This window comes from Megalopta genalis, chromosome 1, assembly GCF_051020955.1.
Source record: "Megalopta genalis isolate 19385.01 chromosome 1, iyMegGena1_principal, whole genome shotgun sequence".
Lineage (NCBI taxonomy): Eukaryota > Metazoa > Arthropoda > Insecta > Hymenoptera > Halictidae > Megalopta > Megalopta genalis.
In genome coordinates, this window is record NC_135013.1 from 31,394,183 (window position 1) to 31,412,340 (window position 18,158).

An 18,158-nucleotide genomic window follows, 5' to 3' on the forward strand; every position below is an offset into this window, starting at 1 on the left:
TGAACGGCTCTTTCCTGTTTCTGATTTCAGCACCGAATACAATTCGACGACACGGCGACCCGCACCTTCGAGTATCCCAGCGAGGCGTCGATGCTGGAGGGCGAGAGCAGCGTGGATGGCGAAACTTCCGGCCCCGTCGAGCAATCTGCCCCGATCAGCAATAAAACGTCCTCGACCAATTCGACGACATCCATGCCGGCACTTCTCGGTAATTCGAATCGCCAGCACTTCCAGCCGCTAGACCGCGGATCTTTACGGCGTTCGTCGCACAAATCGCTGGCCGAATTGTTAACCCATTGACTGCCAGCTACGAGATATATCTCGTCTGTACCAAAACTACTAGCTACGAGATATCTCGCAGTGGGTGCTGCGAGTTTAGATTGGCTACAAATTGAGCTATTCGAGTTGGGTGCTATTAGAGAGGATGAATGAAAAATGTATATAATGTGGAGCAGGGGTGTCAAACTCAAAAGCTAACTTGGGCCAAATAAACAATGCTTAACTTTAGGCGGGCCGCAAAAGAAAGATCAATGTTCATAGAATTTTTATTTATTCATTTATTATAAATTTTTATTTTGACTAGTACATTGTCATAAACATATGTAAAGTTAGATTATTGTTTACGTCCTGATACTTGACATCTCTCGCAAAAATGTTCATCTCGGGCCGCGAGTTTGACACCCCTGGTGTAGAGAATATATTGATTATCGATAAAAAAAATACTGTAAATGCCATTGCAATATTATATCGGTAACTTAATATTATTATATTTTGCAAAACTTCATGTTTTCTTTCAAATAAAACCGTGGCACCCAGGCCAAGACTCGCTGAATTTACGTGCCAGTCAATGGGTTTTAACCCCTCGACGTACTTCGACGAGTCCGACTAGTCGTGAAAAAAAGTAAATGAAATTCGAATCTCTTGCCGTCGATGTTTAACCCGTTGCACTCGAATGACGACTTCGAGGCGACATTAAATACTGTTACGTTTCGAAATAATTTTATTAATGATATTTGTTTATGCTTGAAGAACTGTTGAAAGCGTAACCGTGTTGCATGAGTTACGAAATTCAATTTCGTATGTTCAAAATGCATTAGGTTATATAAAAAGGAAATACAGTTAAGTCTCTCTAATTGACGCTCGGATTCTGCACAAAAATGGACAATTTGGGAAGAGGAGATTACGATTGGCCGAACGTTGCACCTAGTTTTTATAATTTTTGAAAATCGGTAATTATTAGGTCTATCGGAAAGTTCTGTCTGATAATGTCATTGCAAATTTCGAAAAGGTATGCACATGTTCGTTTGAGACATATATTTTTGAAAAATGTTGCTCACAAATTGCCATCACGCTGGCAAGAGGTCATAAGTAACGACGGAAGTTATATTGTACAATAAATATTACTAAATTTATGAAAAATCTATTATTTCCTTTCATTTCTTAAACGGACAGAACTTTTCGGTAGACCTAATATAATAATATCTTACATATAATTATATATAATATTAATAGTATATAATTAATATAATATATATTAATAATATATAATATATATAATACATAATATATAATATATTATATTATAATAATATCTTATATTATTATATTATTCTTATATTCTCACCCCAAATTGTCCATTTTTGTGTACAATCTGAACGTCAATTAGCGTGAATCAGAAAAAGTATTTTAGAGTTTGCGTTAATTTAGCTTCGAGTGCAAAGGGTTGAGCGTTCGAGTAAATTTAGGCAGCAATTTTCTGTATCTCTTAAGAAATCATTGCGATCGAAGAATTCCTAATCGCGGTAACTGCGAAGAAAATGTTACGTCAAGGGGTTGAGCAACGTCGACAGAGGAATTTAACGGTGAACCGATCGTGCCGATTAAAATTAATTAAAATCGTGCCGCGTTTATTATCCCTTTGCACTCGAATGGCGACGCTAAAAATTGCTGCACTGTTTTTCAAAGAATCTTCGCATTATTAAATTTATTTTATTATCAAATTATTCGATAAATTGATAAATAATAAAAATGTTCTATAATCGTACACGTTCAATTTCGTACGTATCAAATCAAAACAATCATAACAAGTGGAAATATCGTAGGTTGAAACAAATGTCTTCATTTTCGAGTTAAAACAGTCTCGAGTGCAAAGGGTTAAAATTATGAGGACCTTCGTGGGAAGCGATTAAATATTTTTACTCGACGGTAAACCTCTACCAAACGCTAAAAATGACTGACACGCGTTGCTTCGTGAACGATGGAACAACTGTATTTATTTAAACCTTGCGTCACTTTTGTTATAAAAACAAAAAACGTTCGCTCGGAACGTTCATTGACTTGTTTTCCACGAGTCTTTCGAGGTTCCAACAACTTACTTCAGAGTATAAAATGCGAAGTCGGTCACCTTGACCGGCTCCGAGTAATGTCATCGTTAGACTGCGAATTTGATGCACTTATGACAAAACGTAGCAGATCGAATGCGGCACAGCGGAAGCATTTAAGGAATCGAGAAAATATTGTTTCAAAGTATTGTTCGTTGTCAAGGATAGGGATAAATGCCTGTGCACCTTCTGTGTCTTGCAATCAGTGCGGACAATTAGTGCAGACAATTTTTATTTCGCATAGGAATCCGCAAATCATCATTCTTGTTACTCTTTTAAAGCTGCGTACGTCGGTCGCATTTTGCGCTTGGTAGATTTACCGTTATATTATTATATTATTATATTTATATATATATATATATATATATATATATATATATTAATATTATAATATTATATTATTATATATATTATTATATTATTATATTATATTAATATATATTAATATTATAATATTATATTATTATATATATTATTATATTATATTAATATATATTAATATTATATTATAATATTATTATATTATTATATTATATTAATATATATTAATATTATATTATAATATTATAATATTATTATTATTATATCATATTAATAATATAATATTATATTATTAATATTATATACAAATATTAATTTTCGACTCGCTGAAAATATCCAAAGAAGCACGTAACTTCCTCTCCGACGCTTCCTCGACGCAGACAATTTATAATTTACATAAAGATCCGCGGTCCGCCGATAATTACACAATTATATCCGGTCCGCTGATCGAACGACGTTATCGTTTACCCTCGCTGGACAATATTCAGCGCGGTAGACGGAAAAGATAAAAAAGAAAAAAAAAAAGAAAGAAAAAAAGAGCGGGAGGATAAAAATCGCAGGATTGTGTAACACCAGTGTGGCCCTGTTTCGGATTGTTTCCAGGAGCAAACGGCGCTCTTTCCCGCGTGAAGCAATGCGACCAGTTGCAGTGTCTCTTGAGCACCGAGGCCCCGCAAGAGTCGATAATCTAGCTTCCTATTCCCCGCTTGTCCCACTTTGTTTCACGTCGCCTCGCGCGCTTTGTATCCTGTGTGTGGCCGTGCCGCGTCGTCTCGCTGTGCCGGGTCTTGCTAATGTAGCGTGCTGAAAGCTAGTGCTTGTTGTCCCTGCAGGTGGTGGCGGTGGTCTAGCCAGTTACACGCCTAGCAAAGTGGACTTGACGTCGGAGGGTTTCGAGCTGGGCGTGACAAGGGCCGTGTCGTCGACGCCGGTGCCGGCCCCGAGCACGACGACGACGACGCCGGCGACGACGCCGTCGACGGAGCAGTGCCGCACGGAGAACGAGATCGGCGAGATCGACTATCTGAAGCCTGCACAGGACGCGGGTGCTTGGGGCTCCGAAACCACCGGGGACCTTCTCTACTGAAGAGGACCGCCGGCGGCCGAGGTCGCAGCCAGGGGAACACGCTTACAACCCGGAAGAGAGAAGAGAACAGCCCCGCGGGAAGAAGCTCCGCCGTTACCTTGACGGGGCGCGGCGCCCGGAATTCCGGAGTTCCGTGAACTGAGAAAAGACTAGATCGCAAAAGTATTTTAATTGTCGTTTGTTTTTTTTTTGTTTTTTTTTTCGTAAGAACGAGCCTTCCACCGATAGACCGCTAAAAAGAAAAGGTTTCTTCGTTCGAGTGACGAATGCTCACCTGTATGATGATTTAAGCGATTATTACCGCCCCCCTTAAGGGCGCGCCGTTTTCGTGGCCGGCGAAGAATCGAGAGAATTTAACAGTATCATTCCAAGTATATGCATTTACTTTGTATTAATACGATAACGATACAGTGAACAGACTTTCCTAATTAACGAGTAATCGAAACTGCCAAGATACGCGTCAGTGCTTTTCGTTCTTTCTGTCTATCCGTCTGTCTGTCTGTCTGTCTTTCTTTCTTTCTTTCTTCGATTCTCTGTCTCTTTCTTTTCTGTCCTTAATTGTTAAGCAATTTCTTTACACACGGAGAAGCCCAGTGATCGGCGAGCGTTTATATTAGGACGGACGATGATCGCGAGAAGGAGAAAAGATGGGAAACATACGTCGCGTAAGGGATATACATAGGATATCATATCACACCTTTTTGGCACATTTTATAGCGAGCGGAGAGACGTCGGCGATGGAACTGAACGTTTTTTCTAACCTTTTTGAGATTACTTTAATCCTAAGCCGTATACACACGAGTTCGAGCTGCCAGTCGAGAGAGGGCTAGAAAATGTTGGGCGCGAGATTTTTTTAGGAAATCGCGAAACTGAGAAAAAAAAGAGAGAAGAACGACGGGGAAGAATAGTTTGTTCGCGAAAGAGAAAAAGTGAAATGTGGAACGAGAAGAAGGAGAGGGAAGAGAAGAGGGGCGGGGAAAACACTCGAGTTTAGATTTGTAAAAGTTTTTGCCAAAGTAGAACGTAAGTCTACTTAAGTATACTTAAATGTATGTGTACGATAAGCGAAAAAAAACAAATGTTTCTGTCCAGGGATAACGTGTAACAATTGTAAATTCCAAAAAGAGAAGGCTCATTATTATATACCGTGGGCGTGTAAAACCATACTAACATTTCTCACGCGAATGCTCAACAGGTTCGTTCATACTTCAGTGTAGATAATACATTTATACACCGTGATTAAAGACGATCATGTTTCGTTCGGTTCGCTTGATTGTTTCTTACATTTGGACGAGGACCAAAACTAAAAAAAAGAAGAAAAAAAAGATAAAATAAGAAGAGAACACACATATACAAACATATACACCGCAAACACACTCACACACACACACACACACAGCGAATGATCGCGTGCTTTTTGGAAGAGTTTTTTTTTACGAGAGAAGATCCTGTTTAATTTTAAGGAAAATTGAATTTTGTACATACTAAATTATTCGTCGGCCCCGAGGCTCGATCAGACGAATTCGAATTTTGCTTACCGGGGCCGACCGCGTTCTCTACGTTGTGCTCTTTGTTTCTACTCGTTGTCCGTGTTAATTGCGTTCCGGGAGACTGTGTAACACACGTCGAGGAAATTTCGGAGTTACGCGCGTAAACCGCGTCCGATTGTTTCTGGTATGATTGCGGGCGGTATGGTCGAATAAATTAGAGGAGTTGATCGCGTGATCGCGGACTGATTCGAAGAAAACAAAACGTGCGATACGATGATAATAACCGAACACACCACAGGTGCGTCTGTACGCCAACGGCAACAACTGTGTTCCATTTTCCGTCGCTGAATTTAGATGCTAATAATTCCGGCTACCGCGCGCACGTGTGTCGTGCGACGCAAACGTCGCCCATCCGTTCGCGGCGTTTCCCTCCGTAGCGTCGCGCGCGATAATAGAGCTGACCGCGAAATAACCGACGAATCGTGTCGCGGCCGATTGTAAACGAAGACGAAGGAGCTTTCGCTGCTCTAGAGAACGGCTCGCAAGGATTCGAGAGAACTGCGCGCGGAGGGAAAACCGCCGTGGGGGCCCGCGTTAGCGTTAAAAATCGATGCTTGATGGGTCTGTGTGTCACAGCGTTGCATTTTACACTGTGATATTTTTTTGTTATTTCGTTTGTTTGTTTTTTTTTTCTCTTCCTATAGACACTACAATTGTTTTCCAATCATTCGTGGAACAGTAACCGTGTCGATCGCGTTTTCAGTTTGAATCACAATAAGTACTGGTAAGAGAGCGGAGCAAACGAGATTACGCTCGCGCGGCACGCGTTGGCATCCTTTGTATTCGCGCGGATTAATTAGCCGATATATATCTTGGTCGATCTGATTAAACGACAATGTAATCTCGCTGCTCCGGTCGCGAGGGGACTCCGTATATTATTTTTGTAAATTATCGCTGTACAGAGTATGGAAAAGGCATCGTCGTTCAAGCCAAGGATTACGAAGAAGAATTAGTATTATGCTTTAAACGTTATAATTATTCTCATTATTATTATTATTACTCCTATGATTATTATCGTTACGATTATCTGAAGCTTGAATCCCGCATTACCTTATTGAGTATACTTACCAGTTTAGAAAGTATTGTGTGATGTATCGTCTGTGTGTTACAAAAGGTATTCAAGTAATAAAATGAATTATACAATTACGCCCCGAGGAAAGAACTACCGTCTCGTCAAGCACCCAACTCTAACAAGACAGTAATGTAATATCAAAATTATTCTTATTTATTTAAATAAATATATACAGTTTACCGAACAAATAAATCACATTTGTTGTCACGGCATGGTCCGCGCGGTGGGCGCACACAACTGTGCATTTCTCTCTGACTGGCAGAGCTTCCATTATTTGTATATCGAAGTGTAATACTCCTCCTCCAGGTCGTACAGATCCGCAGCCATGTCGTCACGTAGAGATGCCAATTTCTGATCGCATTCCGCCTGTTTCGTTCTGAACAGTTTGCTATTTTGCCCTATGGCCTCGTTCACAGATGGGAAATCGTTTAGTATCAAATACTGTTTTATATCGGAGACAAGTTTCATCAGGGATTCGCCGGCGCGTACAATATTCGCAGCTCTAACGTGCATTTCGTACGTGTCCTGCTCGCATTGTGTCATCCGTGATAATTGGGAGTCGCTCTCGCCTTTGGCCAGCTTTATGATCTCTGGAACAACAGAGAATACAGTAAGTTGTGTACACGTGTAGGTTATGTTTGCCGGACTACCGGTACTCCAAACGAAACAAATCATTTTCGTCCGATTAACGCGGACCACGAGACGAGCACAAGTGTACATTATCGCGTGGCAATGTTCTTTTTCAAAAGAACAGAGAACTTCGCGAGATATCGTCGATAAAGCACGAGATGAGGTTAGGAAGCTTACCTTCAAAGTTTTCCAGCATAGACTTCACATCGTCCTTTAACCTCGTTGTGTACGACTTCAGTAAAGCCTCTTTGCTTTGCGGCAGTGCTCGTTGAGCCGCCATGGTGCCACCAAAAATAATTATCTTTTTCCCATCAAAGAGGACCTCTCACGCAACAACAACAACACCCACCATGTTGTGCGAGTTGTTTTCAGACAGCGCCGCGGCAACGCGGTCAGGTGATGCAGACTGGTGGACGAATTACCGATTGCGAACAGTTCTTCGAAACCGTAGACGTCGCCACTATGCAATTCCAGGCGATAATTTAGCCCGTCGGTAAATTTGTCCAATAGTTTCAGCGTTTCGCCAATGCGCGTAATGGCGCTGCGCGGACCCCCGAAGAAAGCGCGGCAAAATTGAAAACGTTTCACTCGTATTTAATAAATACACGCTATTTCATAAACTGAATGCTATCAAAAAAATCATTTCTAACATGATCATATTTCCTTTAGAATTCCCGAGCATCTACGAGCTTGAACAGAAGCCAGAGGATCGCGCTTTACGGTAGATTGGAAGCTAAGATCGAAGCGCGGTCGGCCAGAATAAAAATTAAATTTTACTTTATTATAAATTAATCCCACATTATTGATCACCATAAAATTCATCTTAAATAAATCTAAACTCAAAAATATAATTACAATCATTATACTAATTAACTATAACTCAATTATATTTTTCTAATAAAATTACCTCTAACTTCATGTTAGAAATTAAATTCAATTATAGCTTAATTAAATAATTTTATCAGACCTAAATCAAAATAAAAATTAAATTTTACTTTATTATAAATTAATCCCACATTATCGATCACCATAAAATTCATCTTAAATAAGTCTAAAATAAAAAATATAATTACAATCATTATACTAATTAACTATAACTCAATTATTTTTTCTATAAAATTATCCCTAACTTCATATTAGATATTAAATTCAATTATAACTTAATTAAATAATTTTCGAGCGAGCTTTCTACAGGCTGTTCCAAAGGGTTTCTCCGAGAAAGCCGGCCGGAAACGACGACCCGTCTCGCCGCAGCGACGAAAGAACGTCTGCGAAGGAGCGTCGTGCTTTAGAGCAGCCTGTATATTGATTTCTTAGTAGAAAACTAGGGGACAGTGCCACCCCATCCCCACTACGATCCTTGGTAGCCGGGATGAAATCAATAGAAAGCTCGCGCGATCGCGCTCCGTCTTCGTTGAATCTATTCGCAGGGAAAAAATCGCGGGGAGTCGCGCGCGAGCAGGACGGAGCGTAGAAGCCAGCCCGGCGAGCGATGGCCAACGGGGGATCAATTGTTTAAATGACGCAGCCAGTGCCGAGGCCGCGATCAGCCCCGTCGGTTCGACGGCTCGCGAAACGTTCCACGGTGCTGTGAAAATCGTGAAACCCGCGAGTGCGGCGACTCGAATGAAAACGCGCAGCGGTCGAGGACGATGGCTGTGATCCGTCTGAGGGAAGTACGATTCTCGGCGTTGCTGCGCTGGGGTGTGTCGTAGGGCAGAACGAACGGAGGAGGATTGATCGGAGGGGGCTGATTCTTCGTGGCTGTCGACAGGAGGCTCGGCCAGTGCGATGTTGGAGCTGCTCGTGATAGTTCTGGCGTCGACGAGCGTGGTCGAGGGTTCGTTACCACCCGAGGAAGAGGACAATGTGTTGCACATCGGCGGCATTTTCCCGATAGCGGGGGAGGGTGGCTGGCAGGGAGGTCAGGTGAGAGATCGGTCCTCGTCTCTCTCTCTCTCTCTCTCTCTAGCGCGCACGCTTCTTTCCACCTTCTTTGCCGTAAACAATCGAGACCGTCCTCTTTCCGCAGGCATGCATGCCAGCGGTGAACCTGGCCTTGGACGATGTCAACCGCGAGAAGAACCTGTTACCGGGCTTCACGCTGAAGCTGCACTCGAACGACAGCGAGGTATGCCGACAAGTGTGGGCCTTTAATCGACGAGATCCCAGCTAATGCTAATCTCTAACGCGACCTCGTTCGATTTAGTGCGAGCCAGGACTCGGCGCCTCGGTGATGTACAACTTGTTGTACTACAGCCCGCGGAAGCTGATGCTGCTGGCGGGGTGCAGCACGGTCTGCACGACCGTCGCCGAGGCGGCCAAGATGTGGAACTTGGTCGTGGTGAGTGAAAACGCCTCGGAACGATCTCTCGAGGGGAGGTCTCTCACTTGTCGAACGATTTCAGCTCTGCTACGGCGCCTCGTCCCCGGCGTTGTCCGATCGTAACAGGTTCCCGACGCTGTTCAGAACCCACCCGTCCGCCACGGTGCACAATCCGACGCGGATCAAACTGTTGCAGAAGTTCGGCTGGTCTCGGGTGGCGATCCTGCAGCAGGCCGAAGAAGTGTTCATATCCGTAAGATCGGTTTCCCTCTATCTCCCCCCCTGAGGATCGCTTCGATCCGATCGCGGGCGTTTGCGATTTAAACCAGTTTAATCTCCCGTTCCGTTCCGTTCCGTAGACCGTAGAAGACTTAGAGTCCCGCTGCAAGGAGGCGGGGATAGAAATAGTGACGCGCCAAAGCTTTCTGTCCGATCCTTCGGACGCGGTGCGGAATCTGCGACGCCAGGACGCCAGGATCATCGTGGGCCTTTTCTACGTGGTGGCGGCTAGGCGGGTACTCTGCGAGCTCTACCATCAGAACCTGTACGGAAAGAGCTACGTATGGTTCTTCATCGGTTGGTACGAGGACAACTGGTTCGAGGTGAACCTGGACAAGGAGGGGATCACCTGCACCAAGGAGCAGATGAGGCTGGCGGCCGAGGGACACCTGACCACGGAGGCGCTCATGTGGAACCAGAACAACGACACGACAATCAGCGGGATGACGTCCGAGGACTTCAGGCTGCGGCTGAACAAGATGCTGAAGGAGGACGGATACGACATCGACAACAACCGGTACCCCGAAGGATACCAGGAGGCACCGCTCGCCTACGACGCGGTTTGGTCGGTCGCGTTAGGTAAAACCTACGCTTTTGCTTCTTCAAATAGTAAGTCGATGCATGTGGAATGTCGGATTTTTGCTAACCGCAGCTCTGCACTCCGGTGATTACACGGTTCACGCGTGGTCATTGCGTCATCCGTGTTTTGAACTGGCCGCACTTCTTTGTACACGAACACATGGACAATATAGAGACATTACATGAACAAGTACGTTAAAATATACGGTAGTTAATGTGTTGTAAATATTTATATTTTTTTGTATAATTATTTACTATTACATTATTTACTATTTTTACTATTATTTACTATTACAACTAATTTATGGTACGGAGAGCCTATCAGTTGATAGGCTGCTAATGAAACAAACATAAGTATTTTCATTGATATACTTCAATCAATTAATTCATTGACTGCCAAATTTTTGTTTCTTGAATTTTTGACGGGATATAGTTATGTATATGCACAAAAAGTTGTGTAGCAATATAATTATATTCAAATTATATTCAATCATAATTATATCGAAGTATTTTCTATTTTTTAAAAAGTCCCGAACGGGGATTGTGGCAAGTTGCATGAATAGAAAAGAAAAGAAAAGTATCTTTTTATTGTATGAAAAACAAAAGACCAATTAAGTAACACATAGTTACTATAACCTCTAAATTACATATTCATGTATGATATTTAATCGCAATATAAAAACCAAACCAAAAATATCATGTTTCAAGTATGATAATTTTGTCGTGTTCAACTTGGAGATGATTTTCAAATTTGTTCCCTCGTTGAAAAGAAACGAAACGCAATATACACACAGTCTGCAATAAACAATATTGACCGACATGTGTAAAATGACATTAAACCGTCAAACGCACTTGACACATTGCTCGCCGCCAAGCGACGTCCGTAAAATTCCAAAATTCCCAACTGGGTATCATGGCAGTTAATGGGTTAACTTTCTGTTTAGAGACACAGAAAATTTACGGAATTATTTACCGGAAAATTATTTACCAACAATAAACCGTTCCTAACTTCCTGTTGCAATATCTCGCGTTTAATGCACACGTGTACAGAAAAGCACGCTTCTCAAAACATGGACCACGCGATGATCACACGTGACAACGTCTATCCCGTATACACGTTCAAAATGGCGATCTCCGTTGCACTATACGCGGTGTCCGCTTCACCGCCGAGTTTGCGTTCACACGAGAAAGTTAGACTAGCATCGGCGAACGCGAGCAAATTGAAAAGTAGCGACGCAAGTGCACGATTAGATGGCTAGCGAACGTTTTCCAGCACAAACCGACGTACGTATTATATCGTACGACTATATCAAAAAAAAATGTTTCGCAAGAAAGTGTTTGATTAAACACGCGATATCGAAATCCGACATTTCATGCGGAGCGATTCGACGAGAGAGAAAAAGCCTTTCCGATTCGGTAATGTCCGGCTCCTTAGCGTTCAACAAATCGATGGAGAAGCTGGCCAAGCAGGGGAAGAGCCTGAAGAACTTCGTGTACACGGACAGGGAGATCGCCGACGAGATCTACTCGGCCATCAACTCGACGCAGTTCCTCGGCGTATCTGTAGGTGGCACGCACGCGTCCGAAAGTAGAAAAGAAAAAGCTGGCTCGCGATTCCCCGACTGGCGGGCGGATCTTTAATCGATTTTCTGTGCTATAGGGATACGTTGCGTTTAGCTCCCAAGGCGACAGAATCGCATTGACCCAAATTGAGCAGGTGATCGATGGGAAGTACGTCAAGTTAGGGTACTACGATACGCAGAGCGACAATCTGACTTGGAGAAACATGGAACGGTGGATCGGCGGCAAGGTGCCGCAGGACAGGACGATCGTGAGGACGGTGCTTAGAACGGTGTCCTTGCCGTTGTTCATATGTATGTGCACCATATCCTCGATAGGGATCGTTCTAGCCGTCGGTCTAATTATATTTAACATTTGGAACAGGCACAGGAGGTGCGTTCGATCGTTTCACGCCGTTCTTTTTATTCTTTTGTTTTCCTCACTATGCTCTAACGAAGTTCTGACGATCGCCCTTCTTTCAGCGTCATCATGTCCTCCCATCCCGTCTGCAACACGATCATGCTGGTGGGGGTGATCGCGTGTTTCGTGTCGGTGTTTCTATTAGGCATCGACGGCCGATTCGTCACCGAATGGGAGTACCCGGCGGTTTGCCAGGCCCGTGCCTGGATGCTGTCCACGGGGTTCACCCTGGCGTTCGGCGCCATGTTCAGCAAAGTGTGGCGGGTGCACAGGCTGACGACGAAGACGAAAGCGGACCAGGCGAAGGTATGGTCGATCGAGCCGTAGGCCCCCCCGATTTGTCCGATCGAGTAGCTTTGGTTTACGACGATTTTAACCGTACGGCTGACATTTCTAGTCTCTCACGCAGTCTGCACCGCTCCTGCATGGCCCGCAGCTCCCGCTCGTACGGCCCCTGACTTTAAACGTAAATCTCTCCGGTTCTTTTTAGTTGTTCATGGCTAAACAAAAAGTTTCGTCCATACAGAAGAAAATACAACCGTGGAAGCTGTACACGATGGTAAGTGGGCTGCTCGCAATGGACATTGTGCTGCTGATCTCCTGGCAGGTGCTCGATCCTCTCCAAAGAAAGATGGAGACGTTCCCGTTGGAGTCGTCGCCGTTCGGTGACGACGACGCCAGGATCAGGCCGGAGCTGGAGCACTGCGAGAGCGACCACAACAACGTTTGGCTAGGTACGGCGATCTTCGACGCGGCGATAAAACGGAGAACGATCTTTAACCCTTTCGTTACGAGCGCCGGATGTATCCGGCATCCATCTAGTCACCTGTGTGGCCGAGCGCCGGAAATATCCGGCATCCATCTAGTCACCTGTGTGGCCGAGCGCCGGATATATCCGGCATTCATCCGATGACCAATATGGACGAGTGCCGAATACATCCGGCATCCATATAAGCCGTATTTCTGTAGGCCCTTTACAGAATGTTTACAGGAAACATTTAAAGAAAGATTTAGAAACGGATTAAGCACAGTCATTGCTTAACGCTTGAGAAAATCTTCGTACAAAAGTGGACTGACCCTGCGTTATGTGCGCATTTTCGGCGCGGCACCCCGTACAGTGGGAATATCACGGCGGACAACGCGCTCGTACCGAAAGGGTTAATCGCCTCTCACGGTCGTTCGTTCGTTCCAGGTTTGGTTTACAGCTACAAGGGCATCATCCTCGTGTTCGGCCTGTTCCTCGCCTACGAGACGCGCAGCATCAAGGTCAAGCAGATCAACGACTCCAGATACGTCGGCATGTCGATCTACAACGTGGTCGTGCTCTGCGTGATCACCGTGCCGGTCACCATGGTCATCGCCAGCCAGCAGGACGCCAGCTTCGCGTTCGTCGCGCTCGCCATAGTCTTCTGCTGCGTCCTCAGCATGGCGTTGATCTTCGTGCCGAAGATGATCGAGGTGATCAGCCACCCGAAGGACAAGGCCGAGTCCAAGTACAACGAGAACGTCGGCATGTCCAAGGAGGACGAGGAGAAGTACCAGAAGCTGCTCAAGGAGAACGATGAACTTCAGAAGCTTATAGCAGCGGTGAGCCAACGCATTTCGGATCAGGGTTGCGGTTGTGTCAAGGTTATTTGTTCACTCCGATGAAAGACAGAGGTTCCACGAAGTTTCTCTACACGAGTTCCTTCGACCAGCCGATCTTGAATTAGCTGCTATTACTTTGGTCAAGGTTAGGCTGCGGGTAGCTAATTTTTAGCCAGGATAGGATTTTAAGGGGTCGCGATCGGTTTAGGCTGAGAAACGACTTCCGGCTCGATTCGATTCTCAACGGAGCCCGTTCTTTGCAGAAAGAAGAGAAGATCAAAGTCCTGAAGCAGATGCTGGCGGAGAGGGACGCGCTGAAAGGCGGCATCGGAAACGTCCCGAAGGACTCGCTGATCGTCGCCGACTTCGTGACCGGCGAGGGGACCTCGGACAGCGCGATCGGTGGGGGCATTTCCGTTTACACGCGCTCGTCGCGAGCTTCCGCCTCCGACTTCGAGTTCTCCGAGTCGTACTCGTAGGACCAACCACCGCCGCGAACCAACCGCCTAGGCGGCCACCGTTAAGAATCTAAGAAACCTGGGACCTAAACAGAGCAAGCTATACATGTCGCTTCTTTACTTTCCTACGACCGTTTCCGATTTCGAGACATTTAGAGCCTATCGAGTCACGCGACGTGTACGCCTCACTCACGCGGAGCGCTTCTCCTTCGACGCTGTCGGAAGGAAGACGGACTCCGTTGATCTCTCTGTAACAGCGTCAGACGAAGAGTTCAGTGATTTCGCAGGTCGCTACCGCATACTCTTGTCCATCGATCTGTCGGATATCATCGAGCTGCGACTAGCCGGAGAAAGCAGCTGCGAACGATTTCGTGCAAGCACGGCGGCGAGGTTCTGCGACTTGACAATGTTACATACATATATATATTTATAAATGGAGCACGTTAGCGTTGTTGCAACTCAATGAAATTTTCCGGAATGGTTGGCAACGGTATACAGAAGCGACCTGCGAAACTGCCGAACTTAATGTACAGTAAATTCTTCCTAATTGACGCTCAGATTGTGCTCAGAAATGGACAATTTGGGAAGGGGAGATACGATTATTGTAATATAATTTATTTATTTATTTACACGATACGATTTATTCTTTATTTATACGATTATTAACATAATTTATATAAATACGTTTTTATAGTTGTTGACAATCGGTGACTATAAAATCGAACCGCAAGACTCGAGTAGTCGTATCTTCTCTCTTCAAACTGTCCATTTTTATGCACAATCTGGTCGTCGATTAAGGAGAATTTACCGTAGTTCGGTTTGCTTTTGACAGCACAAAGTATATACCGGGTACCGTGAATAGCCGGACAATCACACACCGAGCGGCAGTCTCGTACCAAAACTTTTACAAATCAAACTCGAGCGGCGGGTACCGTGAAACGGGCGTAGAACGAGATTCTTGTGATCCCGTACGCGATCGGTACCCTCCGCCTCGTTCGATGTACTCGGTGTCTAAACGTATTCTATAAATGTTGAATGTATGTGTCTACTATCAAGTAAATACGTGTGCGTCCGCGTATAGATGATATCGTAACACTAAATGTGAGTAGCCAGTTCGGTCGCGAGGGGGTGGGGGGAGCACAACCAGCCGCGAGAAACATAGCGATCGGGATCGGACAAACAGATTTTGGCCTACGTATCGTCGACGCGCGCGGGTCTCGTTTACAACGACGTTTTTTGTTACCTCTGGAGAGGGAGGGGGAAGAGTTTACACCGCGCAGACACATCGAGAGATATGTTATTGTTCGATACAATTTGTACGGGGAAATTTTATCGGGATCCGGCGCCAATGTCGGACCAACCGTGGACATCCATTCCGTTTACCGATTCGGTTCCCGAACGTTTTACCGCGAGAACACATTGAAAAAACCGCGATCGTGGTAGCGCACGCGGTCACATGGGTCCAAAAATGTGCGAGAAACAGAGAAAAAGCATTTGGTACGACCCGCACGGGGTACAAAGAACGCGGCCCACGTGCGCGTGGGTGGCGTTCCATCGGTTAATAATTAGCAACGCGGTGACTCGCGTCGGCTAAAATCGAACGCCGTATGCAAAAATACGTTTTGGCGTGCTAAAAACTAGCACGCGCACATTTCTGGGAAATGACTCGCTAAAATCGTCCTTCGACCGAATTAAAAATGAACGCGCGATCGGGCTCTTATTAGCTCGTTATCGGGCACTCCGGTTCGACGAGTATTTTCGCATACGGATCACGATTCCGTCTGCGATCGCCGCGCGCACATCCGTTCGCCGTTCCGCAATCCGCTTGAATCCAATACGAAACGTACACAGGAACACACGATCCCGCACCTCGGACGTTCGTTTTGTCCCACCGCTTGACTATCTCTGGTACAAACTGTTCCCACGCATGATTTCCAGCAATTGCAGTTAAATCTCGTTAGACGATTTACCACCTGGTCGTTTCCGAAACCCGCGAACCGATGTGAACCTCATGAAGTCTGCTCCCAAATTGTGCACGGAATTATCTCCGCGAAGATACGCGAACGCGGACCGCTCGGTGTGCTAACGAGATTTAAACGCTTGCGGCGTTGCGCCATTCATAAATAATTTGGGAGTCTTGATGAGGTAGACCGTTGCGCGATTCGAACCGGAAGGATACGTTCGATCTACGATCAGACGGGAACCGGCTCTCCAGGAAAGCCGATCAGACGATTATTTATGAATGGGCGTGCGGTGGATCGCGAGAGTAACCGAACGCTCGCTGTTGAAAGCGTCGAGGTCTTACCGAAGTTTCCCAATTTTAGCAGATTGTTTCCTTCGATCGTTTTTACGCTGATCGGGAGAGGCTCTCGTCGCATTGAAAGCGATTCCAGCTGCTTCGGGAATCTTCGGTCGAAGTTTGATCAGCGATCGTTCGAACAAGCTCGCAGCAGGCTATCTAGAACGTGCAGCCTGTCATCCGGAAGGTTATCGATTGTCAATTCTTCTTTTGTAGAAACGGACCAGGTCGGCTGAAAATCGAAGAGTCCCCGTCGATCAGGACGACGAAAGCGATACACACGTGCGAACGAGCTGAAAGCTCCCCCGTTCCGTTTCTCTCTGGGTGTCTTTCTCGTCTCTCTTCTAAAGCTAGCGTACACGGACACGCGGGCCCCGATGGAAATATTTGGACCGTTCTGTTGTCGTAACCGAGAGCAGTGCCCGGGGGCCGTGAGCCGGGAAATCCGATTTCCCCGAGGGAAAGCTCGAGCCGCTGGACGAGACGGTTGCCATCCGAAAATACTCGCCTTTCCTTGCCGAAAGAAAGAGAATGATTTCTCGTGGCCGGCGAGCCTCGGTGCGGAGGCCGGAAGTTTTCAGCCGAGAAACGGAGACTCGTTCTCGATCCTCGCGAGCTTTCGTTGTCGGGAGAGGAGGGCGACAACGTGATTTGACTGCAATTCAAATTTTATCCGTATATACACAAAAGACGATTCGCGTGCGTGTATTGCGTAGACTGGTTAAGCCACCGGCGCACCATGGATTTTTGGATAACGGTGCGGCTTCAATTCCGCCACTCTACGTACATACGTTCCGTGGTTTAGAGAGACTCTAACGGATGTTTTCTGTTCACACTGTTTCTAATCGATCCACGGTATTTTTTACTGTACCTATTCGATCGACTGTCGCGCGGGCAGCGCTTGACTTTAAAAAAGTACGATTATTATTATCATTATTATTATTATTATCATTATTATTATTATTATCATTATTATTATTATTATCATTATTATTATTATTATCATTATTATTATTATCATTATTATTATTATCATTACTATTATTATGATTATTGCGGTGATTATATACATATACGGTATACATATATATATAGTCTAATCGAACTGTTGAAGAAAGTATCATATATATGTATGTTAGATTATGGAGATATATTTATTTTTAAGTTTTTCAAATGATAAAATTCGTTACAAATTCACCCGCTGTATCTGTTATTAATAACACCCTACGTTTATCGATATTATCGAGGCGATCGATCGTCCCGTTCTCACAAATTCGAAATACGGGAACGACGGAAGATCGTTCGGTTTAATTTCGATCGAGCAACAGAAGCTGGCGGACTTCCGTTTCCGTTCGAGGTATATCAATATGTGACACGCATCACCCAATCGAAGGAACACCACATATATTTAATACGTGATAGACGCATACGGCGATTATGAAAATATGTAGTACAAAATGGAATACGATTGTATCGAAAGAATATAAAACGATTCGAATAAACTCGTTTGCGATTTAAGGGGCTGTGCAACCTTGTTGGCTTCGACGATAATCTATAGCGTCTCTCTCTCTCTCTCTCTCTCTCTCTCTCTCTCTCTCTCTCTCTCTCT

At 44.9% G+C, this 18,158-nt stretch overlaps 3 protein-coding genes across 8 annotated transcripts in view; 2 read left to right on the forward strand and 1 right to left on the reverse strand.

Moving 5' to 3' along the window:
- bif (protein phosphatase 1-binding protein bifocal) overlaps positions 1-6,485 on the forward strand; it is a 75,282-nt gene extending 68,797 nt beyond the window's left edge. The window contains exons 3-4 of one of the 2 annotated variants that reach the window (XM_033465845.2): positions 31-208; positions 3,306-3,672. In XM_033465845.2, coding sequence (XP_033321736.2) covers positions 31-208; positions 3,306-3,394 — 267 coding nt within the window. In that variant the 3' untranslated portion in view covers positions 3,395-3,672. Of the gene's footprint in view, positions 1-30; positions 209-3,305 lie in introns of both variants that reach the window. The other variant, XM_033465844.2, reaches the window with a different exon arrangement.
- A 58-nt stretch (positions 6,486-6,543) lies between these two features.
- Positions 6,544-7,422, reverse strand: LOC117217934 (mediator of RNA polymerase II transcription subunit 22). Its single transcript, XM_033465846.2, has 2 exons — positions 7,219-7,422; positions 6,544-7,001 (listed from the first exon to the last, which is right to left on the reverse strand). The coding sequence occupies exons 1-2, from the start codon at positions 7,319-7,321 to the stop codon at positions 6,682-6,684; spliced, it is 423 nt and encodes a 140-aa protein (XP_033321737.1). The 5' UTR covers positions 7,322-7,422; the 3' UTR covers positions 6,544-6,681.
- An 849-nt stretch (positions 7,423-8,271) lies between these two features.
- On the forward strand, positions 8,272-18,067 carry GABA-B-R1 (gamma-aminobutyric acid type B receptor subunit 1). 5 transcript variants are annotated; one of them, XM_033465701.2, is made up of 13 exons: positions 8,275-8,970; positions 9,074-9,172; positions 9,251-9,385; positions 9,450-9,620; positions 9,727-10,225; positions 11,661-11,788; positions 11,886-12,178; positions 12,268-12,511; positions 12,603-12,671; positions 12,732-12,939; positions 13,398-13,792; positions 14,056-14,194; positions 16,766-18,067. In XM_033465701.2, exons 1-13 carry the CDS (start codon positions 8,833-8,835, stop codon positions 16,783-16,785), a joined length of 2,538 nt encoding a protein of 845 aa, XP_033321592.1. In that variant the 5' UTR covers positions 8,275-8,832; the 3' UTR covers positions 16,786-18,067. The 5 variants fall into 5 exon arrangements, with proteins under 5 accessions (XP_033321590.1, XP_076381536.1, XP_033321592.1 ...); XM_033465699.2 differs by having other exon boundaries at positions 8,272-8,970; positions 14,056-18,067; XM_076525421.1 differs by having other exon boundaries at positions 8,272-8,970; positions 12,603-12,650; positions 14,056-18,067.
- The last annotated feature ends 91 nt before the right edge of the window (positions 18,068-18,158 follow it).